At 34.2% G+C, this 27637-nt stretch overlaps 1 protein-coding gene across 1 annotated transcript in view; it reads left to right on the top strand.

The window, feature by feature from the left end:
- Positions 1-27637, top strand: part of KYNU (kynureninase) — a 128571-nt gene that overhangs the window by 79316 nt on the left and 21618 nt on the right. Inside the window, exons 9-10 of the mRNA XM_025431153.3 lie at positions 8398-8496; positions 9278-9351. Coding sequence (XP_025286938.1) covers positions 8398-8496; positions 9278-9351 — 173 coding nt within the window. The remainder of the gene's footprint in view (positions 1-8397; positions 8497-9277; positions 9352-27637) is intronic.

Below are 27637 nucleotides of genomic sequence, written 5' to 3' on the forward strand. Positions count from 1 at the left end.
GTGTGTGTGTGTTGGGGAGGTGTTGGGTAACTGGGTGATGGGCATTAAGGAGGGTACAAGACAGGATGAGCACTGGGTGTTATACTACATGTTGACAAATTGAATTTAAATAATTTTTTTTTAAAAATCCCACATGTGAAGATTCTGTTCCTGCAGCTTAGCCACTACCTGCTTCACAGGTTACAACCTGTGATAGAGATTTGCTTAGTCTAGCTGTCTTTCTATATGAAAATGTGTTTTATATATATATTTTTGAAAATGTGGTATATTTAAAAATAAAATTATCACATGCCAACAATGAAAAATGAAGAGGTTTTATATAAAAATTCCTAGTTTCAACTAACTTCTGAAAAATTAGAGGATTGAAAATACTGGATCATCCTTTCTGTAGAATGAGTGGCAAGGCTGGCTAACAGTGCTGTCCATTAAATGGGATTTGAGCTCTTCAACAAGCTCCCATCTGTACCTATTGACCCTGGCACTGAAGCAGTGACAGTTGGCATATATATTTATGCTTATATTACAAGAAAGGGTAAAATGAAATATTTCTTATAGGCCCAACTCATACACTTCTTGACTAACTCCTGTAGAAAAAAAAAAAATGAGTGTGCAAACCTTGCCCTCCATCATCCAGATTTTCTTGCTCCTCTGTCAGGCTAAATCTGTCTTTCTGTTGTATTTTTGTAGCATGATGGAAAATGTATTATTGGCCACCTTTTGCACTATCTTATAATTATTTCTATGCCTATCTTAAGTCTCAAATTTAGGAAGCTTATGTCAGCAGAGTGCTCAATGACTTATTGAGGGTGGACCCTATAAACTTCACAGACACATGCTAGCACTTTGCACGTTATCAGTTATCTTTAAATACATACCTGTTTGGCCAGTGAATGAATAAGTGTGTGCACATCAGCAAGAATGGATCAGGCTAATTTTATGGATCACATACTGCTTTAAAAAGCACAACTGTATTCTCATTTAAATAGAATCAGAAAAGTGTGAGAGTTATTTATAAAGGATACTTACTCTAAAAATCAAAACACGTTTTGTAAATTTTGGGTTCTTTTTCAAATTCCATTTCTATTCTTTGACACACGTAGGACATGCAGACTGCTCCATTAAGTCATTAAATATTAAATGAACTAAATTAAGCTTGAAAAATTACCTTGAGCTTTTTTTTTTTCCCATCTTAGGTATCTGAAATAAATCAAACAAACAATTTTGTGTGAGGTCCTTGCCAGCTGGAGAAAGACTCCAGAAGAGAACAGTACCACTCAATTTGTTTTATTTTTTCCCTTCAGTTTTATACTTACTTGTGACAATAAATAGAGACAATGATCACTGTTTTTTTCCAGTAAAAGAAATAGCTGAAATTTACTCTTGAAAGCACAGTCTTTGTTATAGTAAGACCTTTTCACCTGCAAATTACACAACACTTTGGAGTCTCAAGATCTTTTTGCCTTTTCTCTCTCCTAAATCTTTCACTCTTTCTCTCCACATAGCTGTTGGCTCTGTCTCATACCTTCTTACCTAATGTGTTATTCTTAAATTTCATTAACAAAGTGCTCTTATGCTCTCCACTTCCTATTTCTCATCTGTGGATTTGTGGGTTGCATCAATATCTACTTTAAGAAAGTCCTGTTAAAAGGATGAATCTTAAGTTTCTACAATAGCGCTTTATACAAATGTGAATAATAATAGGTACTGTTGGGAAGGAAAATTTCCTTTACTCTTAAAGATTCTTCTGGCTGGTCCAACAGTTAAGTTAGCATGAGACAGGTTAACAGAAGAAAATTGGATTTTGTACATATGGAACCTTACATGCATGAGAGGTTCAAAGAGAAAAGTAAACTGATGTATATATGGAATTGGGTAGAGGCCTGGAGCTTCAAAGGGGAGGAGGGCAATTCACAACACAATAGGCAGAACAGATGTTTGATATTTAAATGTTTGCCCTGCCTGCCATACAGACGAGTCATTCAGATAAAATTTATCTCTGGTAAGAACTCCTATTCTAAAAAAACACCCCCAATTTAGATTCTCCTAGATAGTTAAGAGAGGGGTAAAAATTCCTCTTAAACTTTCAGAGCGTTGATTGCCTTTGGCTCAAAATAATTCACACACCAAAGTGGCACAATTCAGGGGCACATACTCTGAACTCTTTTATATGAAAAGCAATGAAAAGGATATTTGGAGTAGGTAATAAATTTAGGCTGGATGAAAGACTTTCAGAATAAAAATTCACTCCGAAACATTTAGAGGGATAGTAGAGACTCCTCTACAGAGATCTTTACTGAAGATTATGATTATGATTTTAACTCATCTGTGCATGCTTTAGAATCATAGCACTTGAATGGATTTTGGAAAATTAAGTGCTTCAAGACTATGACAGGAAAACCAACCAGCTTTCATCTTCCTCTTCATCCCCACCTTCCTCAACTTCTTTGGGGAACTTTTTTGGGGAATCGCAAGGTCAGAGATAACTGGCTAACCTATTATTGTTAATCAACCATTTGTTCTTACTGTCTGTATGCAGTTGACCAACACACACACACACACAAATAATACATACACACTCACTCACATACGTTCCTATAATTTTTTCTTTGTTCACTTTCCTCAAAGTTTCCCATCAGTTTTTCTTTTTAAGGTAATACTGTCCAAATTCATAGCACTGCAGTTCTCTGTTTCCTATGACTTTTATAGCCAAACCAGGAATGATACTCACAATACTTAAAGACCTGATTGGTATGGTGTGAAAGCTGTAGTTTCCACAAACAGCCATTGGAGGGTCACATTCTCATTACTAGTATCCATTATAGACTTTAAGGTACTTTTAGGCATCTGTAATTTACCCACCATGATGCCAGTGCCACTGCCAAGGGCATCCACTGGTGTTTGGACATGCACTGTACAGGGAACATGCAGAAACTGGTATGGATGAATGGCCACAAGCTGGCTGTCAAGCACCTCCTGCAGGGATCTCTCAGGGATCATGGAACCTACAACTATGAGTGATTATTCAAGTAGCTCAAGATAAATGTTATTTACTTACCTAAAGTTTCTTATTACTTTAGCAATTATATGAGCCTACTAATGCATACCAGTTGACTATCAACTCTATGTATATCCTCAAATACCTTATCTTATATAATTACCAAATCTGCTACTTACTGATGGTCTTCATAATAGATAGAATTTTTTTTTTTTTTTTTTTTTTTTTTTTTTGGTGAAGAAGAAGCAAACTTATATCAGTCTAAAGCCAACCCATTAGAATGGATCAATAAGGTTATCAGGAAAAAAAACTAAGCTGTATTATTCCATGTTTCATCTTAACAAATAGACAAATAATGAATCAAACTTGAGAGACAGTATGCTACCCTTTCACCTGGAAATCTCAGAACAGACCCTGTGCATATTATTCCACCGGTTAAAAAAAAATGTTAGTATTGTGCAAGTGAAGATGGTGAGGGAAAAACACATGACATTCCTTATTTTATTGAGAGGGATTCTGAACATATTTTTAAATACTATTAATTGTCTAAGAAACTTCATTTTAAAAGATGCCAAGTCTGAACAAATTGCTTATGCCATTAAACTGCAACAGGAACAAAGGCCCTCAAATAATATTCTTTTAAAATTTAATATTAGTTTTAATATTAGAATATTTATTGATAATTATATGATTTTTATTCATTTACTTCTTAATTTAACAACTATTTAAGTTCATATTATGTAAAAGTAGAAGACAGTAAGATGGAAAATTGCCACAAGAGAACTATGCAAACAGGGCTATTGATGAAATAGAAAAGACAGTTTGACAAAAGAATATTTCATGGTAGTTACCTTAGTATCAAAACCTGAGCTACCCATGCAAAATGAGGAGGGAAAGAATACCTGAGACAGAGAAATGTTTGTGCAGATAAAGGAAGGTAGGTAAGGGGCACCTGAGACCTGAAAACTGCCGAGGACCAGGTCATAAAGGTCTTTAAAAGCTGTACCAAGGAAAGTGAGGTACATTCTGAAGCTAAAGGGGTTCTTTAAATGGAAGCAGGGAGTCTTATATTAAAAAGTATGATTTAACAATCTCATTGGAAGAAGGCAGGCTGGAAGTAAGTATTCAGGGTGGTTAGATTAGCGCAGTGGTCTGGGAATTGACTACAAAGCAAGGTGACCAGGTGGTGGCCCATTGCTGTGCTTGTATGTGGTTGTGTCAATAGGCTTATGAGCTCTTATGGGTACTGTTAATAAAAATCTGTTGAAAAATATTTGATTTTTATTTTAAAACTTACATAAAGTAGATCCCAGATGTGGAGTTTCTGTTTTTGCCTATTCATATTGTTTTTCTACTTACTCTTAAGAGGTAAAATAATGAAAATATTAACTAGAGGTTTAGGAGAGGTGTTAGTTTTTCCTTTATTTTTAAGATGCTGCCATCTAGTGAAACTTTTGTAAAATCACTTTGTGGAGATCTCATTCAAGTTTATAACTTCTGGTCCTTTCCTCAAAGCAGTTACATTTTAATAATTTATGTTTCTGTCACCCATGGGGAAATAATTGTACATACATTAAAACATATTGTAAGAGCCTCAAGTGATTTATGTGGTAACACAGATGTGACTACAGGACTTTTAATAATGGGATATGATAGGTTGAAGTTTCATGGTTTCTTCATTGTGCCATTCTTTATAAATAATTGATAATAAAATAAAAATGGTGACTTTTCTAGTCCTTAAGATTTCTAAGTTGAGTTTTATAAACAGAGAAAGATTGAGTTGTAAATATTTTTTTGCAAAAAATAAATCATTGCCTTTATTAGAAATGTTGGCAAGACCTCAAGGCAGGATTTCAAAATCAGAACCTTTATATGCTTTCCAAATTGAATTTCAATATTAAAATATATTAAAATACAAGCAAATCTCTGTGTGTGTGTGTGTGTGTGTGTGTGTGTGTGTACTGAACCTAAACATTAGTCTGCAAACCCGGGATTGGATAATCTCTAAATATTGATAGAGATTAATTGTCTTTCTTTTTATCACTCTTAAAACTTCTGTTAGCATGGAGCATCTGTCATATTTTTATGACATGTATTGCTCTTTTTTTTTCCTGTGAGAGACAAATATGAATTCAACTTCCCTCTCCCCCCAAAATTAAGAATCAGGTATATAATACTGGTAAGAACTTTTTCTTCTATGAGATACTAGTTCTGGCCACATTATAATGGGTAAGGTTTCTAATTGACTCTTTAATATTTTGAGTTTTCTCTATGAGACTAATGCTATAGGTTAGGAGTCAGCAAATCTTTTCTGTAATGGGCAAGATAGTTATTTTTGATTTTGTGACCCATGCAGTCTCTGTTGAAACTACTCAATTCTGCTTGCAGCTGTTGTCATAGACAATATTTAAGCAAATGAGACTAGTTTTGTTTAAATACAACTTTATTAAAAACAGGTCATAGTTTGCATCCCTTTGTTTAGGGAAAGTACCTATAATAGCAATTTGCGGTTAGTTATTCTTTTTTTTTTTTTTTTAGATTTTACTTATTTATTCATGAAAGACACAGAAAGAGAGAGAGGCAGAGACACAGGCAGAGGAAAAAGCAGGCTCCATGCAGGGAGCCTGACATGGGACTAAATCCTGGGTCTCCAGGATCAGGCCCTGGGCTGAAGGCCTCACTAAACTGCTGAGCCACCTGGGCTGCCCAGAGGTTAATTATTCTTTTGTTGTTGTTGTTGTTTTTGTTTTTGTTTTTGTTTTGTTTTGTTTTTTGAGGTTAATTATTCTTAAGAGGTGTTAGAACAATCTAAAATAGGTCCCTCTGCAATTATTTACTTCAAAAATTTCAATCAATAGATGTGTTTCTTCAATGTTGCAAGAAATCTAAAGTTTTAAAACTGTAATTATAATTTATGCACTTAGAAAACTAAAGATAGAAAAGCTCACAGGTAAAGCATTTTTGCAGAGTCAACTATCACCCCTATTTAATGATCAGGGATTTTTTTAAAATTCATGTTTATGTGCAAAATTTTCTTAATATGGAATGAATCATTATATTCTTGAAGTAAAATTTGTAACATTTTGATTTACAGAAAATTAAAGGTTTTGATGATAAGCCTTTAAAGTGAAAAGTTACGACTTGGGTATAATTTGGATAATATCATTTATTCCTTCAGGTTGTCCTTGTGGGAACTTGATGGAAACAAAGGATTAGTTTCTAAAACAGTGAATTCTACTAGGCAGACATGCAAAAACACTTGGACCGTATGAACAAGTAAATAAGAGAGAATAGAGTCAGATAGTCAAGAGGCTATTAGGATCTCAAGTCAATGTATAGGGAGAACACAGTGTAGGGTCATAAATAGCATCATTTTTATTTGATCATCTTTGTGGCAGCTGATCCAGGCAATACTTAGTCGTAGAGATCCTGCTAGTGTCAACTGAACTCTCTCATGCATCTCTGACCAACTAAAGAGAGATGAAGAGAGGAGCTGATCCAAGCTGAGCTCAGGTGAGGATGCCTTTGACCCACATTTCCTCCATCCTTCATCTGAGCCAGCAGGTTGGCTAAGCAGGTCCTTGTCACAGAGATGGCAGAGGGCAAGAGAGCAGGCCTAGTCTAATCACTCAAGTCCTTTGGAGTCTCTACTTGTATTACATGTGCTAACATTCCTTTGGTAAAAATAAGTCACCTGGCTAATCCCAGGGACAGAGAATTGTACCCTGTCCACAGTGGGAAGAATGGAAAAATTACATGGCAATGGAAATGGGTACAAGGAGAAACAAAGAATGGGAATCATTAAGGCAATTTATCATAGCATGTATTTACTTGAGTTAATTACATTAAATATGGGCATGATGTGGAGTTTAGTGTGAAACTAAAAACTACTATTAACTCCGTCAGGTTAGTAGGATACAAAAAAGCAGGGGTTCTCAAACTTTTTGCCAAGGAAAATCTTTTACTCTTAAAAATCATTGAGGACCTCATAGAGGCTTTGATCCTGTGTTTATATTTACTATACTAGTAATTAAAGATGTTTATTTACTTATTCATTCGTTCACTTATTTAGAGCATCAACAAACACATTACATATTAACATAAATCATATGCTGTTAAGGAAACAAAGCTATATTTTCTAAAACAAAAAGAATGTTGATGTTTGGCAAATCTCTGCATTGTTTGGCTTAATAGAAGACAGCTGGTTTTTCATATCTGCTTTTGCATTCAATCTCTTGCTTTTTTTTTCTTCATGAAGCATATGAAGAAAATCACTCCTCATGAAGATAGAAAACACAGGAGTAGTTTATTGGCTTTTCAGTTTATTGTGAATATTGTTTGATACTGTATGAATAATTGACAAATTGTGGTATGCAATGTGAAACCAAATTACTGATCTTTCTATACTTTTTTCTATTAAAATCCATTGTTTAGTTTTGCACTTTTTTTTTTTTGGTTTTGCACTTTGAATAGATCTTTAATCCATGCTTGATATATAACATCAAACATTGGTTGTTTGAAAAATATTAGTACACATTTTCCAAATATATATCTATGTATTTCATTATACACTATTTAAAAAATTATATTATTACTAAATGCATCAGAAATATCTCTAAATGTTGGGAAATGGCCATACTCATAAAAGCGGGTGCAAATTTGCAAAATCCTAATTGCTCTTGGAAACTTTTTTCATAGGCAACAAATATTGTGGATTGTTTTCCTTGAATTGACAGACTCACTTCATTCATTTTCAAAAGAATGTCAAACACCCAAGTATGAGTTAACTGTCCTCTTTCAGTTCTTCTTTGATGCAAAAATGGCTCTCTATGCAGTAAAAGTGGTTAGTTCAGCTTGCAACTTAATTTCATGAGTGCATTATTTTGAGGCAACCATCTCACTTAAGAATATGGTCAGATGTCTTTTGCATGCTTCCCACAGTAAACTTTAAAAATATGAGAATTCAAGCATTGAGATTTAAAACAAATTTAACATTTTTACAGCTTTCTCAAAGAGATTCTTAAGTAAAATTGTCTTGTTATTTCCCCCTGTAACTAAATGGTTTTGACCTGCAATGACTGCTGGTGTAATTTGGTGCCACTGCCTTGAATTGCACTAACATGCCAGCAGTTTTCCCATAACTGATTTTGCATTATCAGTGCAAATGTCAACACAGTGAAGAAGGCAAAGAATGTCTTCATAGTATGAAAATTAATTCAACCTGAAAGGTTCCTGGGAATGCCCAGTGTTTTGTGGTTCACACATTGTGAACCACTGCACCAAAGAGTAAATAAACTATATTTATAGTTCAGCAGTTTGTCAAAGATTTTCTCAGAGATATTTATACTTACTATTTCTAATCATTAAGCAAATTCAAAACTTGTTCTCATGTTCTTCCCCAGGGTTGTTTCGTTGGCTTTGATCTAGCACATGCGGTTGGAAATGTTGAACTCCACTTACATGACTGGGGAGTTGATTTTGCCTGCTGGTGCTCCTACAAGGTACAAATTACTTAATATATTTACATCCTTTATCACACATTGACATTGATTCAAGTGAAAAACTGGATCAGTGGCCAGTTTTAACTATTGGAGTTACTTTCCTCCATATCTTTCATTACTGCTTTTTCTGATTTTAGTTAATTATAAAGTCATATGATAGAATAGTATAATAATTACTTAAAGTCAGATATTTCCATTTACAATAGAGTATTTATTTCTTGAATTACCTGGCTGCTATAGAAAAGTCGGGAAGTTTGGGGACAAAGTTCTACCCTTAGAACTTAATTCAGATTGATTAGGTTCTTAGTATTTTGTTGCTATATTGTGAAATTTCTTCTTTGTAAAGATAATTCTTATGGAATCAACTTGATATTGTCATTTGAAGACAATTTAATTGACAGAGATCAGGAAAATGAAACCAATTTTATTTTAACTTAGGTGTTTTTAAAATATGATACTTTACTATTATTTAAATATGAATAAGCTTTAAAAGTTAGATAGACGTCATTGGAACTGTTATCTATTAGTTGGGGCAAAATTGGGCCAAAAAAAGTAGTATGTATTTGGGTATTTAGTCTCAATTAATAATGCTATGCTTATTTGTTTTTGTTTTTGTTTTTTGTTGAAAAAGGTAATGCAAAATTCTGTTTTATTATAAAAGCTCACATAATCACATATTTAGGACTGGTCAAAAGGTGGTTTCATGACCAAAAAAATGTCAAATGATTTCATTGTTTATTTTTGTCATATGCTCAGACAACTTAATTTCTTTTCAATTCAGTATTTAAACTCAGGAGCAGGAGGTCTTGCTGGTGCCTTTGTCCATGAAAAGCATGCCTATAGAATTAAACCTGCGTGAGTACCATCTTCAGATTCTTCTTTGGTGATGAATAAATTAATGTGCATTAATTCTAAATTTACATGAGTTCATTAAGGTGCTAGCCAATAAGGATCTGGATTGATTATAATTATATCACTACTCCATTAACAATGATGTACTTTCTCAGAAAGAAATGCCTTAGAAAAAAAAAAAAAAGAAATGCCTTTCAAAGAGTTCAATTGGTTGAACGAGAAATTTAATCACAAAAAGGAAAGCTTCAATGCTAAAAATGAGTCACTGTAATCATGTAGAGCAGATGGTTTAATGCAAAGAGACGACTTATTTTTGTTCAAAAATTAGACTTCAGAAAATTTCAGATTCCTCACATTGATGAATAAATCAAAGGCAACCAGAGCTGTGCCTAATAGAGCCTTAAATGTGGTATGTTATTATTAAAATTACATCTACCTTTAAAGCTAGAAACACTATATGATGGTCTTGTAAAGATTATCTTCTGTCCTCAAAGATTTTATAATCCATGAAAACTGAAGAAGCTAAACACTGAACAACACGGAGTGACTGCATAAAAAGCAATACTTTTCTACTTTATATAACTTTTTCATTTTTCAGAGCAAGTATAAATGCAAATGTGATATATTAACAAATTTATACATTTTTATTTGACTGGGGAACTTGTAAGTTTGTTTTTATCTGGTATGGAGATACAGAAGTAATATTCTGAAAAAGCTCCTTTCATAGTTGTTATATCAGAGTATGTGTGATGAGGAGACTGTCTAGACTCATAATAGGTAATATAATAATGTTTGATTAGTTTTCTGAATCTTCTCAGCCACTGGCTGAGTGGTGTAATCTTTACAAGAATTGAAGCTGAATTAGTAATAAGACTTGGAGCACCTCCCATTTCTGAGATTCTACGCATATAAATCCAAGAAATTTAAGATGATTTTCTACAGTTCATTTAATCATGTCTAAAATTTCTTCAAGATTTTAAAGTTTTAAAATTAAATAGACCATTTTCTTTAGACGGGTATTGGGTTGGGCAGACGTCTTCCACAAATCTGCTGTCAGTACATTACATTTCTCCCCCTGTCCCCAGATCTCTGAAAAGAATATAAAGCATTATTATGTTATAGGAATACCACACATATTTTAAAAGGTCTCTTTTTCATTTTTAGCCAACCCCGCTGACAGTGTTTTACCTAGTGTAATTGTTTTCCGTGTAGACAATACATAAGAAATTGCTCGCTTTTGTGTGAAGACTCCCTACTGACCACTTCCCACTCTTCACTTGTTTATATTGTAATAGAGGATCTGATGTATTATATCAACCGAAAGACAGGCCAGTGGAGTGGTAGGGGGATATGTAAGTAATCTACACAAATTGTTGAGAATGTAAGCATTAGCCATTAAGCTCTGATCTCACAGCCTATGTTTATTGCACTTGAGACTTCTTTTGTCATTATTTGTTCTTCATGGATGAAGCACAGGAGAGGGTGAAGGGGTTGTCATGAGCTCTGAGTTCATGTGTGCTTCATCCTGTAGAATCCCAACATCTTCCAGGACATCGTATGTGTTAAATCCTTGGTCCCGGGAGAAAGACTATATAGCATCACATTACTACTTGATCACTTGCTGGTCTATACCCTGAAGAATGTTCCTTGATCTCTCAGTGTTCTAGCCTTGAAATACAGATAATGGCAGCATCTACCTCATAGGCAATGATTCTGAGAATAAGATAGGATGGATGGTGCACATAGAGTACTAAGCACAGTGACAGAAGCATCATATGTGGGCCATCCACGTAGGCTGAATGCTGTGTTGCTTCACTGTAGAGTTGCATGTTAACTGGGAGACTTTTGACTCCTAGAGATATTTCTGTCAAGGAGGAAACATAACCTCAGAGGTTATGGTTTGGGACCTTGAGGACATTGAACAGTTTAGTATCTACTACCAAGTGCATTTCAGCAGGCCTTTGAGAAACAGGCCATGCAAGTCCCCATTTCTTGAATTCTCTCTTGTACAGCCTTTACCATCTTCCCGGTTCCTCATCAATTGAATTGAGTGAGATCTTTATGGATCTTCATTTCATATTTGTACCAGAGCCATGCTTTTAACTTTTTTGAAAAATCACGTGCTATTATCTGTTGTTGTATTTTAACCATCTGGCTTTGGAGACTGACAGGACTCCAATCAGCTTTGACTCATGAAGCCCCCTTTACAGGAAACACCAGTTGGTGTCGTTTGTTTGCTTGTTGTTAAAGATTCTTTTTATATCATGTCGGAGTGACTGATTCCAATGGTGCCAACTTCTACCCAATAGGGGAACATAATTACTGTTGATGTAACAAACTGCGAAGTAAACTCTGTTGCTTTTTTAAAGGGTGACATCTAGTGGCTAAGCCTGTTATTTCAAATAAACAGTATACAAATAGCATTTCATGGTCCAGTTTATTCTTTCTTAAGAGTTTTTATATTACACATATTTAAATTAGTTTTTCTTTTATGTTATTTGACTATATGTTTATAGTGCAATAATTGTGTAGTCAAAGCCTTCAGTAAGGAAGTAAAACAGGATGAAGGTCAAAGTTAAGATTAGGGGCATTCTAGCTGTGTGGTTAAACAGAATGCTTAAATGTTCATCAAGGGTGGGGAAGAAGGGCATTACGGGAGTGAGTGACCCACCAGGTGTAGAGAGTGGATCCCAGGATATGCAACCTTGCATTCTAAATTTACTATTCAGTGTTTAACTTTGAAGTATCTTTTATGTTTCCATTGGCAACTGGTATAATATATCTGTACCAAGAATTTCACTTCTTCTTCTTCTCCATTTTTTTTTTTTTTTGTTTAAATAGGCATTTTGGCCATTGTTCAAACAGATGACCTAAGACTTTTTCCAGGAAACTTTTGCCAATAAAGAGAAAGAGTACAGGCCATAGTCGATCCACTGCATTAAGCATCATAACTCAAGCTGTTATTCTCAACTAGAATTTGACCTTGTCCTGGTTTATCATCACCTTTTCTCATTCCAGTGTCATATTCTAAAGTTTGTCTGTACCTAAGGATTATTCTAAATTAGAACTGGTTGTGACTAAATGCCATTTGTTGTTTTTGTTGTTGTTGTTTTTCATTCAGGCCTGACTTCAATTGAGTCTATAAAACCAATAATTATTGGTCTGAGATAAAAAAGGAAGTATTTTAATTGTAAGCATTTGAAGATCAGAAATGTATCACTAAAAAAATTGCTTGAATACTTTGATTTTTTAAAACCTTATAAATGTTGATCTTTCTGGTATACTTTAGATAAATACTTAACTTTTTGATTTTATGGGATTCAAAAATATCTGAAGCTCATGAAATGATTCTTCTATAAGAGCTCATAGACTGTAATTCAACACTCCTTGACACAAACACACACACACACACACACTTTTATTTTTCTTTTGAGAGACTCTAGGATAAGAGCAGGAGTGGATTATATGAGTTATTATGATTCCTTCTGTCCCTTACTTTTTTTTTACCCCATCCAGTGAAACCATACGAACTAGAAAATTGCCATTTTTTCACTTTCCATGCTGGCATAATAAACTTCCAGATACCCCAATGTATTCGATCCCTTGAAATGTTTTAAATATTTTGAGTGACCAAGCATGAGGCCTGCTCAAAATTTTGATGAAAATGCTAGAATTTCATATCATGTCAATAGATTTCCATAATGAGTTTGAGGTGCTTGATAAAAACCTATAGATAGAGATGTCATTTTTAAGGCCTTATTAAGGGCTTGAATCATTTCCTTTATTGTAATAAGTAATCTCCAGGTTAAAAAGAACCAGCCAAGAAGGCTAGTCAACTTCAATGCATGGTTAGACAAATTTTAGAACTCAGAAATGTAAATTATTATTTTATTTTTATTGGCAACTTAAAGAAGAAGACATGCCAAACAATATTCAGGAAAGTCTAAGGATAAAAAAAGGTCTGAAGAAAATTTAGTAAAACAACTCAAAAATTATAAGCTCATGGCATGCTTGGCCCAACTGTACAATTAATGTTATGTGGGGAGATCATCTAATGCACATTTGTTCCGGGGAATGCTGACTTGATATATTGATTCTCCATACTTTTCCAGGCAATGTTGAAGGATGCCATCATCCAAAGCTTATCTATAATTTAAACCCTGTTTTGGTTTCTTAGTGATCCTTTCAGACTTGTTACTTATCACATCCTTGTCTAGTATCTGCATAAAGTCTCCTTGTGAAAGCCTAAAGAATAAGGAAAAGTAAATCACACTAGCATGGTGTAAGACTCCAGGTTCTTTACAATGTGATAGACCAGTATCAATGAATTTCTCAGACTTTTCACAGGATTTCTAGTTGAAATGTGATCTCCACCTCCCAGGGCTTCTGTTCTACCCATTCAGCCTGTTTCTTAGGTTCAGTGTTTAGTATTAACATGGATGACTTGTCAGCCACAACTTTTTGACCTCTCAGCCATATTAGATACCCTTGGCCATCTCCTTTGTCTTTGAAGTTTCTATTCCACAGCTCTAAGCTTCCAGTGCACCATTTTCTCCTGATTCTGCTCCAATTTATGTGATGATTCTTCTATATTTTACAAAGTTTACTCTTTCACTTTTTCATTGATTCTCTCAATGTCTCAACCCTTGGTTCCCGAGCCCAGAAATATCTTATCCATAAACATGACTCCAACAATAGATACTTGTAGAGGACACTGATTTGCACTTCCAGCTTTACCACTTCCTTACATTTTATCCCTTATTTTAATGATTGCAACTTACAAGAGTTTCTGATTACCAAAGCATTAAACCAGTTCCTGAAGATAAAGTAGGAAAGCAAAGATTGTAATAATAGGAAATATTCCCTAATGAACTACACACTTTAAACTTAGCCCTTACTGAATACCCTTTCCCAATTAGCATTAGCATCTATCTCTATGAATTATTATAACAAGTCTTGGTCTTTTGCTGATTATAGAATATTAAAAATATCTGATAACACAGTGAAAACATACTGAAAATGGATTGTAAAGTGAAATTTTTCAAGAGATTCAGGATTTCCTGATGCAAGTGATACTGAAGAACTGCTGAATCACAAAATTATGGACAATGAGAATCTGTCAGAGTTAGAACCAAGAACAGATGAAGTAGAGGAAATTAGACACGGTACTTCAAAAGCAAATGACTTGAATATCAGAGATTAAAAGGAAATGATGAATGCTTCAAAAACTTTTATAGAAATGATCATTTCTATGGTCATGCTGAAAAAGTTAAATGTAATATGAAAGGGATCGTATTTTACTATCTTAACATTTTTAAAAATACACTAAGAAAATCAATATTTGACTTATTATTTATTCTTTTTAATGATTAGCACGTAATACTAGCCAAATTACAAGTTAATTTTTATATAACTAAATTTACTTTTTAAGAGGATCTCAAATTTAAATTTTTTCCATTAATTACTATAAAAATATGGTTATTGGTTTAAATTGGATTTTATTTTAAATGGACTTTTTCCAATATTCCATTGGTCATCAAATAATGAAGACTTCCAATATACTCATATATCTTTCTAAACTCAGGAATTAAATATAGTGAAACTTCCATTTTATCTTATTCCAACAAAAGTATCCTTCCTAAGGAACTCATTTCTTTGTCATGTAAAGAGAATGATCCTGAGTCCATTAAGAAGATATGAATAAATATAGCCAACACATATTTTTGTGCAAGTAACTTCTACAGATGGAAGTGAATATAAGATATTGCCTGTGATTTTAATTTATAGTCTTGGAGAGATTATTTTAGTAACTGAATAAATGATTTAAGTGACAGGAAACCCAAGGTCAGAATATATGCCACAAGGCAACTTCTTAATAATTGCTAGATGACTTCTCAAACATAGCCATAGAAGCAGTAGAGGGATAAATGTCTTTAACTTGGTGCTTTGGAAAAGCTTGAGCAAGGTGGTGGGGAAATTTACAGTTACAAATCCTCTGCTCAATGGAAGGCTATGTTAACTAAGTGAATAAATTTACTGTTACTTTGAAAGCTGAAATTGTTGCCTATGAGAAGGATTTCACTTGGTTAGTTTCCTAAATTTAAGAAGTATAAAGAAGAAGAAAGAATTACTTAAATGACATTTCTTAAAGGGATATGTCAAGTGATCATTTCCTTTTTATACTTTTTACTATAATTTTTATGGAATCGGAGTTATTGAATTAACATTTAAAAGTCTGCCTATTATCATAAAATTGCTCTTTATCCCTATTCTACAATATTTTAGAAATTATAAACAGTAGTGAAATCGAGTTTGTTGCACCCTCATACTCACGGAATAGGTAATACCTGTCCTAAGTCCCAGTCCCCAAATCCTCACTGTGAGGATGGCACATCCAAAAATGGCACATTGATTGAAGAAGAAATCTCATCTATGAAATCACGGCATATAACCTACACCTCTCTTCATTCAGAAACTATTTTATTTTATTTTTTTAAGATTTTATTTATTCATGAGAGACAACAGAGAGAGGGGCAGAGGAGAAGCAGGTTTCCCACGGGGAGCCAGATATGGGACTCATTCCAAGGACCCTGGGATCACGACCTGAGCCAAAAGCAGACGCTCAACCTCTGAGCCACCCAAGTGCCCCCAGAAACCATTTTAGATTAGTAGCTCTAAAAGGATCCCTCGTTTTTTTGGCTTGACAATTTTTACTATGCAAAATCATCTAGATGATTTTTCTGCGTTGTGAATTTAAGCTGTGATCATAAAAATAACTTTTATACTCTGAGGTGTGATCATGATTAAAAATAAATTCAGTAAATAATCTGATTTCTTTTCAACTCAGGAGATAAAGTAATCCTGGCTCTTAAAGGAAAGCCAAAATAGTAATTTTCAGTATAAAGAGATATATTAAAGCCATTGTTCCTTGCAAATCACTGCTCTCAGATAATGATGACAATATCATTAATTTGGGAAAATTGGAGTCCTTTGAAACCTCAAAATTTATTTTCTCTTCTAAAATTGCAGTCTCATGTCTCTGAAGATATATGAGGCCAATGAACCTTTCAGACACCAAAAGTAAAACTTGTCAAAGAGAATAAACTCTTGTTTTAATCACTTCAATTTTTGCCCCTCAAGTGACCTTTGGAATCTGCAAGGTTTTTTTTTGTTTTTTTTTTGTTTTTTTTTTGTTTTTTTTTTGTCATTGCTGTTTTTTAATATTAGCTATGAAGAACAATTGCTAAACTTTTATCTGATCTTACTGAGAAACAGAGAAACATGTATGTAGCTATCTGGCTCTTGAAAATTGCCAAAGCAGCCACGATACGGTATACCTGCTGTATGGAGCAGCGTGGGGACCTTGTTGGTCACATATCAGACCCACTGAGTCCTGGTGCTTCCAAGACTGGGCTGGGCTAACTACAGATGATAAGAACTCTTATAATACATTGTCCAGAACAAAGATCTGAACTCATGCGCTCTGTTTTCTCTTTTTTCTTTGTTTATATGTTTTTACTCAATGCCAAAGGAGAAGATTTGATTGGCAGGAAATGATCTTTTTCTCCAGAGTTGAGGTCTCTCTTTGTCATGACTAGTTCATGTATTGATAGTTCACCTTGCTCCAATCTCTGCTCCAATCAGCTTTGGCCAAGATCTCAGAAGATTTGTTACAAGTCTGCTACAAGCCAGGGAAACTTAGCCAGAAAATGTTCTTTTCTTTCTTTCTTTCTTTCTTTCTTTCTTTCTTTCTTTCTTTCTTTCTTTCTTTCTTTCTTTTCTTTCTTTCTTTCTCTTTCTTTCTTCTTTCTTTCTTTCTTTCTTCTTTTCTTTCTTTCTTTTCAAAGAGCCTGTGATCCTTCTGAGAATTCATCTTTACACATTCAATATGATTGCTTGAAAACTGATTATAAATTAATTCTAAATTTTTTGAGTACAGCAACATTGTCCATGTGATCTTTCTTTACTTTCGTAATCTGCCATGCCCCAAAAAACACTTTTTAAAAAATTTGTTGTTGAATACATGTCTTTCTTTACTCTCAGCATAATAGACAAACCATCTTCTAGCATATGGAAGCATTTCTTCTTTGCAAGTTATTCTGAAGGGGGCATGATTTGCAAAATACTGTCAAATTAAATATGCATTTCCATATGCTTCTACAAAGACCAAATATATCCAGGAAAACTAGCTACAGACAATTAAAAAAATCCTTCATGAGTATTTTAATCAACATTGCAACTAGTCCTTTCAAAAGTCCTAAATTCAGAAATCTTCTCTCAGTTTTTATGATTTTAATATCGATATTACCTCCAAAGATTATAAATTTAAAGTAATATATTTCAATAGTATATTTAATAAAGTATATACAGAGAATTTTCAGAGGATTTATTTGTTAATAAAGCTTTCACACCAAGAAAATATTGATTTGGCTCTTTTAAGGACACCATATTATTCTGAAACTTCAGGAAATTATTTTCATTAACCAAAACTCATGATATCAGGAAGTGCTTTTTTTATTCTTTAACTACACTTGTCATGTTGTTAGATCACTGGACATACTTGAACTCCTATTGAATATGTAATGAATATATAACAGAGCCAAGTGAAGCACTCTAAAAAAATTTACAGATGAATGAACAAATGAGAGGAGGAAAAGGAATTGGGTTTTGTGATATATTCTCATACTATTTTCCAGAGCAGCATTAAGTCAGTAGACTTAGAATAGTGCAGAGCAATTGTGAACAGATGAATATTTTTTAGAAAATAAGATTTGATAGAGATCTTTTTTACTCACTAAGAGCGAGTTGGTAATATTTTACCTAATGTCATGGACATGTCAAGACTTATAATAATCATGCTTGGCAACTGATTGCTGGCATCAAGGGATGAATGTACAATTTAGGAACTAAAGCAACCAATTTTGTCAGTTTTTGATATTTTTGTTTGTTGTTAACATCTTTGAATCTTCTGTCACTTAGCTATGCTTTTACTTTTCCTACAAATGTGGTGGTCACCAACTGCCTGGAATTAGACCCTCCTTGCTTTTTCTCTAAGTGTTTTTTTGTTTGTTTGTTTGTTTTGTTTTTAAATCTCTTATTCTACTGCTTTCCCTGGTCCTTATTCCTATGCACTAGCTCCACCTTCCTTCTATGTATCTCAATCACTGTTACTTCTGGTTTCCAATATCTCCTTGAAATATAGCAATCGTGCTTCTATTTATTTCCGTGCCTTCTCATTCTGCAAGGTGGTTTAGCAGCTAACAGTGTTAGTGCACTGCTATGAGGAATGTCCTAAGACTGTGATTGGGAGATTGGGTACCATGCAACCATGTCTAAATCCTACCAAACAGATCTGCCCTGAGGGCAGAGTTTTAGTATATTCAAACCCTTCCTTGTTTGCATTTGGTCATCCATGTTGGATTGATTGGCTAGAAGATACTGCCAGTGGAGGCTGGAAGAAACACTTTGATGACAGATGAATAGAGCTTGGAACAACCAAAAATGAAAAGCCACAAAAGTCTAATTGTTCATGAAAATAAGTTAGTATCTTCACTGAACATTGTGGAAGAATTTTTACTTATAATTGTATAATGCTTCTACAGTACTTTCACAGTCATTAAATATATATCTATTGAGCATTGTATATATATATGCATATATATTTATGCATTGTATATGTATATATATGTATATTACCTGGAATATATATATGTATGTATTGCATTTATATACATATACCAGGCAATTTTTAAAGTGTTTGGGATATATGGCCAAACAAAGCAAAGATCCCTGTCCTCGTAGAGTTTGCATTCCATCAAGAGAAGACAAACTATATATAGTATTTCTTGATATACTGTATATATATATATATATATATATATATCTAATTATGTAATATGTTTGAAGTTTCCAATTATGAAAAAAGTCCTATAGATACTTTATGCACGATCCTTGGCAACATGCAGTATTTGAAAGGCATTCAGGAAGGCCCATACTGGGAAAATGAGATGTGGATGAAGAGGTGAAAGAGATGGAGGATGGGTCAGGCAGTTAAATGATGAAGAGAGTTCCAAGCAGAGAGAGTATCTTTGCTCTCAGAGATAGATACTCTCAGAGAGAGTATCTTTAAATGATCATCATTACCGCTGTAAAGACTTTGAAGTGTGAGCAATATGAGCAATATGTTTATCCAAGTTTACTATATTAGACGACTCATTCAGTGCCCTTTGAAGAAGAGGAATTGATTACAGAGATTAAAAAAGAACAGAAAAAGTAACAAAAGAAAAAAAAAGGAAAAAGAGAAAAAGAGTTTTTCAAGAAAAAAAAAAACATTTCATTTTTCTGCCCACTCAGAACCCTAAGTGCAACTTTTAAGGAATGTGTCTTGAATATTTTGAGGAATAGCAAGAAAGCTAGCATGGCTGGAATAGACTGGAGATTAGTAGATGAAATTAGACAGATAAAGGAGTCCATAAAATATAGGCCCTTATAAAGTGATATAAAGACACAGGATTCATTCCCATTTTGCCAGAAATGTGATATGACATAGCAACTTGCAAAATGACTTCTTTGGTGGCTTTGTTGGGAATAGGCTGTAGGACATACAGGAAGGGTAGGCTTTGGAAGACCAGCTGGGGAACCATTACAGAAAGCAGGCAGGAAGTGACCACAATTCAATGCAGAAGAGTAATGGAGGAATTGACGAAAACCTGTATGATTAAGGATCTATTATAAAAGATAGGTGGCAGCAGTCTGACGGAGGTCAAGAACAGAAATATATATGTCAATTAAAAGATGTTTGCAATCATACTGATTGCAGTATGATGCATACTGATTGATTTTACTGCTCACTACCTAAAATATGGTCGTGGCTAATCGGATGTAAGAAGCAGAATAGAGTTTAAAGTTATTAGAAAGTTGAAGCAACAGGACAGCGAGAAAAGTTTGGATAGAGGGAAAAGATTAATTTGATGTTTGGGCAAAAGGATGTTAAATCATTAATTAAATGTCATGTAGTTATTTCATTTATCAACCAAAAAAGTATTTCTTGATCTACTGTAGGCAGAACAGTATGCAGGGCATAGGAGATACAGACATGAATGAGCTCCCACTGTCCTTTCTGTGTGAGCAGAAAAAGGAAAGAGAGATGTTGGAGAAATCTTTGTTGAAGAGGTGATATTTGAGCCGACTGGAGAAATTCTCCCAACTGTTATTGAGACTAGAGGGGAACAGGCAATGGTGGGGGATTCCAGGCAGGGTGGTTTTACAAGCATCCCAGCCAGGGACCAGAAGATGGAGGTCCTTGCATTCCATGTGAGGAATTTCAATTTTTATCTTTGAGATGATGGGAAGCCATTGACTGTTCACATGGAACAAGATTACAAATTCAGGTCTCTTCAGCTCTCCAGGTATTGGTTTCCTTCTGGGAAAAATAAATAATTAGGTCTAGGGGATCGGCTGAGATTTCTTCTGGCTTTTAAACTCTGATTATGAAACAATAAAAATGAAACATCAGAATAAGGTGAACTGCCTCTAGGGATAGTTTAGAAACTAAAATCAGCTTGATGGAAATCTGTGCGTCATCAACTGTATTGATGACTTTAGTGACCTTTTTCCCCCTCTACCTTTTTGTAGTAGGTGGATGCAATAAAGTCTGGACAAATTTGTAACAAATGTTACCATAACCTTCTCATCTTTTTTCCATTTCTCAAGTATAAAAGAGTACTATATGCATATTTCTTAAAGTTCAGCTGCCAAAATTTTATTATGGAAATTAAGAATATGTAAAAGCTATTTGAATGAATACATTTCTCATTACTTTCTGAATAAAACAATCTTTGTGGAACTTTCTGATTCTGTGAAACATAATTATTTGATGAGAATTTTAGATGATATACTTTCACTTGAAGTTGGGTTTTAGAGGACATTAGGATATGAGATGACAGGCATTCAAACTTTTCCCCAATTGCTATTACAGATTTCTAAGAATAAACAATTATGCTGTACCTCAAAAGCTCTGTGTTTTTGGCAATGCTGTAACAATTTGTCTGATTCAACACAATTTTTGAAGCCATGAAAGCAGTAAGACAAGTATATTGAATTTTTAGCTGTGACCTTGAGTGGGAGAAAGAAAGAGGAAGGGTAAAGACAATGGGAGAGGAAGGGATTGGATGGGAGGTAAGGAGAGGGGAAGGAAGGGGACGTTGGGGAAGAAGATGAGGAAAAGGAAAAGAAAAAAAACTTATTGCAGTCAGGTTCATATTCCTAAACACAGACTAAAATTATTAAATATATGGTAATAAATTGTCAAATTAAAGGACATTATATAAGCAATCTTTTATGCAAATGTACTTTCTTAGAATAGATTGTGATCTGATTTCTTTATTTGCTGAACTGCTCCAGTGATGAACTTTGCTTTTCACATAGATTAAGAAAACTGGGAAAAGTTGTTATGTTTTGGTGAGATACGGGATAAGAAGAGGTAAGGGGTTTGCAGAGTAAGTTAAATTAATTCAGTGCATGAAATATTCAGGGATTCATACTGGAATTTCTGCCATTAAAGTCTTGCTAAAGAGATCAAGGAGAGTTGAGTATTTCATTTCATAACTCTTAGCATCCAAAATCATATTCAGTGGATCCCTGGTGGCTTTCTCTTACTAAATTTGAATATCATGCCTCAAAGATGTCTTTATAATAAGCGATGCTTTCCATTTGATAATACTTACTTGAAACTCCTTTTAGGAAATTTATGATGTTCAAAGAACACAAAGCATATTAAAATCTTTACTTTTTATTATTTATCAGATGTCTTCCAACTCCTCTTAAAATTCTGTTAATATCTTCATTCTAAGTAAATGAACTCCCTGCTTGATTATTAATTTTTGGTGGCAAAAGATTCAAATTTCTAGTCCAAGTGAGATGAGACTGCATCTTAATTATTATTGTTCATATTAGGTTTATAGAAATGATTTATGAGCTCGCTGTGATAATTGCTACTTATAAACTAATTTAATAGTTTTTAATTTTACTTCATTAGCTTTAGAATAAATCCTTTTTAGAATTCATGTCAAGATTTCATTTAGATTACATTTCTTCTGTATTTCATTTTGCCTTTCCTATGTTCCAAATGGTGGAGTCTTAAAATGAATTTAACTTTCCCTCAGGTTTTTTGGTGATGTATTTTGTGTTAGAATGAATATTTTTTTAAATCACCATTTCTTTATTTGACTTTAAACAATCCCCATTACATCTGTAAAGACTTCAAGGTGTGAGCAATATGAGCAATCTGCTTGTCCAAGTTTACTATATTAGATGCCTCACTTAGTGCTCTTTGAAGAAGAGGAATTGATTATAGAGATTAAAAAAGAACAGAGAAAGTAACAAAAGAAAAAAAAAAGGAAAAAGAGAAAAAGAAGAGATTTCAAGAAAAAATTGTATATTTCTGTCAACTCAGAACCCTAAGCGCATCTTTTAAGTAATCTGGGGAATACTGCTTCTATAGAATTTCTGATTCATTTACAAAAAAAATCTGCCCCAGGTGATTTTGCATTTGCTTGTGAATATTCTTGATCGTAATAGTCTATATCTACATTTAGGCTTCAACAACCAACACATGTGTTATTTTAGACTATTTATTGAGAGTCTTGGAACTGCAATATCTTCATCTGTATAGTGAAGATAATAATATCTAGGTCATTGGATTATTTTAAAGATTAAGCTATTGCTTAGACCACTGGCTCATAATGAAAGCTCAATTAACATTTGTTTTTGTGCTTTCAAAAGTCTTAAACAATTACAAAAAAAAGTATTAAATAATTACAAGAGCTTAAATCAGGAAAAACACATGCATCCCTCAGTTAAACTTGTTGGACTGTTTTTACAAGACCTTTACAAGACTGAGAAACCAGTCACCTGGGTTCACATTGTTCACATTGTGCAGTTGGAAGATAATATGGGGAAAAGACTTTTTTTTTCTTTTGTCATCTTATTTAAATTAACATTTTTTTTCAAAAGTTTAATCTAGTTAGTAGGATGAGTTATAGTAGATAGGCTCTTATAATAAAAACATCATTGATGTTGTTTTTCATGAAAATTTTCAGAATAACCTGAAAAATGCCAGACATTAAGGAGGAAATCTCAATACTCTTTTACTTCACAAGGGGGTTATGGGTAAAAATAAATTTTAATAAGATAAAAATGTCATTCTCTCGTTATAATATCCCATTTAAATGATTAAGTTTCTTTTTATCAAGTGAAAGTGTAGTCAATTGATTTTAGGCAATTGCAATCATTTCCCAAAGAAATAGCATTTAGAATTTAATTAAGATTGAAGATAGATACCCCCTATGATTAAAAGAACATGTAATTATTAATAATTTATATCAGAATAAAGATGCAAAAGAAGAAAAGCATCACATGAAAAATCTGTGATAGTTTGAGACTATTCACAACTACTGGCTCCAGGACTTTGAAGCACATACAACATGGAATGGCTCCTTCTGCCATTTCTTTATGGCTACATGGCACAAAACTAAGAGAGTTTGTATTTATGATTTGTTGAGTTGTTTTCATGAATATCTTCATCAAGTAATTGCTTTAATCACTGAGTTTAATGACCTACTGTTACATCCAGCTACCAGACTGTAGTGCCATCTTATGTAGAAAGCTATATTATCTCCTTCCTCTGGTGAACTCTAACCCCATTTACTGCTAACTGTTGGGGAGTTATGGTTTAAATAGCCTCCATGAAGAGCTATTATTTTCATTTTTCTTTTTCTCTTACTCTCCTTTCTTTCTTTTATTTTTTTTTTTATTTTTTTTTATTTTTTTTTAAAGATTTTATTTATTTATTCATGATAGTCACACAGAGAGAGACAGAGAGGCAGAGACACAGGCAGAGGGAGAAGCAGGCTCCATGCAGGGAGCCCGACGTGGGATTCGATCCCGGGTCTCCAGGATTGCGCCCCGGGCCAAAGGCAGGCGCCAAACCACTGCGCCACCCAGGGATCCCTCTTTCTTTTAATAATAACAAAATTCATGTTGATGAGGCGGAGCTTACCTTCCTGAGCCTGCAGTTTCATTTCTTTCAATCCACTCAACATCTCACTCCTAATGTGATATGTCAGCAACTCTGACTTCCTTAAGCCGTTGGTTAATATCAAACACCTAGGTGCCAGTCGATTTCCCTTCTGTCTTTCTTCCCACCTCGTTATGTCCCCTGGATGCTTTCTTCTCAGTGAAGACTCACAGGTCTACCCAGAGTTGCAAGGGAAGAGGTGACACAAAGGCATGAACACCAGGAGGTGGGGATGGGGGAACCCGCCCACTCTTCTGTTGAATTAATAACTATTTAATTAGTTCCTACCCCCCAGCCACACCCAATAGACTTTCAACTAAACTCTGTGGACAGGACCACTTCTGTTCTAGCTCACTGTATTCTCTCTAATCTGTAGCTTCTAGCGAAGTGTCTCATTAACTACATCTGAAGAATTAATGAATGAAATATAGAGAAACTTGCTGTCCCTCCTCTCCAGAGGGGGTGCTCCCACGGGGGCAGGGATGGGCAGTGGAGCTGGTAGGGGAATGCCGAAAAAATATGAAAATAGATAGACTAGCCTCAAAAAAAAAAGTAATTTAATTAGAACCAAAAACAATAGAAACTCACTAATAACAAGTGTCAACTTTAACTTCCAATAAGCCATTTACTTTACCTACATCTGTTTTTATCTCCTGCTCTTCCATTCAGCTTCCAGAGGCTGAGCATCTCAGCTTCTACTTGCTTATCAGCTTGTGAAGGTACTGGCTCTGAACTCTGTTTTTCAACTTCCTTCCTTTAAAAAAAAAAAAAAAAAAGATTTTATTCATTTATTCATGAGAGACATAGGCAGAGGGAGAAGCAGGCTCCCTGCCAGGAGCCTGATGCAGAACCCCATCCTAGGACCCCCGGATCATACCCTGAGCAGAAGGTGGACGCTCAACCACTGAGCCACTGAGGTGTCCCTCATGTTCCTTCCGATGAGCCATCTCAACAACAGCTTCTTGCTTTGGGTCAGTGTTCCTACTTGTATACTGAGCAGGATATGGGCTTAGTTATGTGCCTTTAGATAATCACCCAACCTCTGTAAACCTTAATTTTCTCAAATCTAAAAGGGTGGAAATAATACCTACCTCAGAATGTTATTGTAAAGATTAAGTGAAATGACATGAAACTATCTTGCCCATATCCCAGCAAACATGTCTTGGTTTTGGTCCTTTTTTCCTTGGCAGCTTGCTGTGCAAAGCTTTGCTAAAACGTGCTTTTTGGATAAGATTTCCTATTGCCATAAGAACCAATAATTTGACTAACTATACCACTTTTAAATGTACTATAGGACTATATACTTCCACCCAGAAGTGATGTGGATGGAGTGGCGGAGGGTGGTGAATAGTGAACAATTAGAATCTCCAATGGGGTGTAGGGGCTGGTTCCCTTCAAACTAAGCCCTTGGATAGTAAAATATAATTTCTTCAGTAAATAAATGCAAAAGACATTTATCATCATCAAATAATGAGATAGACAACTTAGAAAAAATCATAATACCATATTTGTACTTTTTTAGATAGGAAGTTTAAGTACTTGTTTTAGATTCAGTAAATACAGCGTAAAATATGATGTCTTGACCTCAGTTATGGAATCAGTTCAAAATTTTTTTTTCCAAGAACACATTTTTCCTTTCATGTAGTCACTTGTTTCTTTCACATTTAGATTATGAACATATCATCAGTACTTTCAAGCACGAGCTATTATTCCTCCTGTGATACCATGTTCGCACACTAGGTCTTTGATGTTTCTGTCAGATATTGCCAGCAACCATCATAACTCATGCTCTTGAATTTTTAATATCACTCCGCAAACAGAAATGACAAATACTTAGTCCTTTAGCAAACACACAAGAATGAAAGAAAAGTTCCTAAATAGGAAAAACATATTGAAATGTTCTCCCAATTTTTATTTTGATCTCATTGAAAAGTAATGGGGAAGAAAAAACCAAAACATGTTGCCATTATTTTCATGATCTGTCTCACAGACACTAAGTTTGCCTCAGATTTTTTAAAAAAGAAAATGCCAAGAGGTAAAGTTTAAATGTTTCCATAGAAAGCATTATGTGCAATATGTTATTTCTTGATATGTAACTACAGAAGAAATAATTCTCTTTAACAAACCGTAGTATTTCTCTTCTCTTTCAAAAGATAAAAGATAAAATAATAGTGCCTCTGTTCTAAAGGATGGTAAATGGATCTAATTCATTCAGGCTAGAACTCCTTCTCTAATTCCTCCTTTTTTATGTAAATATAATCTGAGCCCCAATGAGAGTGAATCTCCTTAGAATCTACCATAGTTCTATGCTGCTGAAAGAATGCACATTCAATAAATATACATCACAAAAAACATAAGGACCTCAAATAAGCAATTGCTTTGTATAGTGGTTTTGCTTTCCCAATCAATTTAACTCATAGCTCAATTATGTGTTCAAATTGACTTAAGTTGGGTTCCGATTCTGATATTAAAATAAAAATATTTCAGAACTTGGATAGCTATACTTTTAATTTTATTATTGATTACAGTTATCAGAAATATGATAATTTAAAAAGTTATATATGTAAATATCATCAAGTCATAAGCCCTTGGTGGATAACTAATTTTTAGTTATTAGTTATTATTATTAGTTTCCATTTTTATCAACTTATTTGATGCAGAAAATTCAATCTTGTCAGTTCTAGGTAAGTTTGGTGACTTTTGTGATTTTTCTCAGTAAATCCAGAGGTTGAGCTCTGTCAGCACAGAGTGTTTTATTTTTTTTTTTTTTCTCTTTAGCATCTCAGATGGCATCTGAGATTGTGGGGTTGGGTAACATCCAGAACACTCAGACATTGTTAAAGGAGAAGCATCTGGCTCACAGCCATCTCTTGGAATCCACTAAAATGCACCCAATACCCCTTGGTCATCTGCTCCCTTTGCTGCTACATCCTCCAAGTTGTCTGTGGAACCACAATGGCCCCATACCCTTTACCTGAATCCTCTAGACCAATGGGGATACTGAATCTCTCTGTCATTTCTATTCTCTTCTCTGGAGGCACAGGAATTTCAGGATTCTGTCTTGGATCTCTTGGACTGGTATGATCTCAGTCGTATGTGTTATCATGGTTCCATTCTGTTAACATTTTTACACGAAGACTATGGCACCAAGCTGGCATGGAGCAATTCTATACAAACCCTCTAAATTGCCTTCTAAAGCTAAGAGAACGTAGT

This window comes from Canis lupus, chromosome 19 (genome assembly GCF_003254725.2).
Source record: "Canis lupus dingo isolate Sandy chromosome 19, ASM325472v2, whole genome shotgun sequence".
In the NCBI taxonomy this organism is placed as follows: Eukaryota; Metazoa; Chordata; class Mammalia; order Carnivora; family Canidae; genus Canis; species Canis lupus.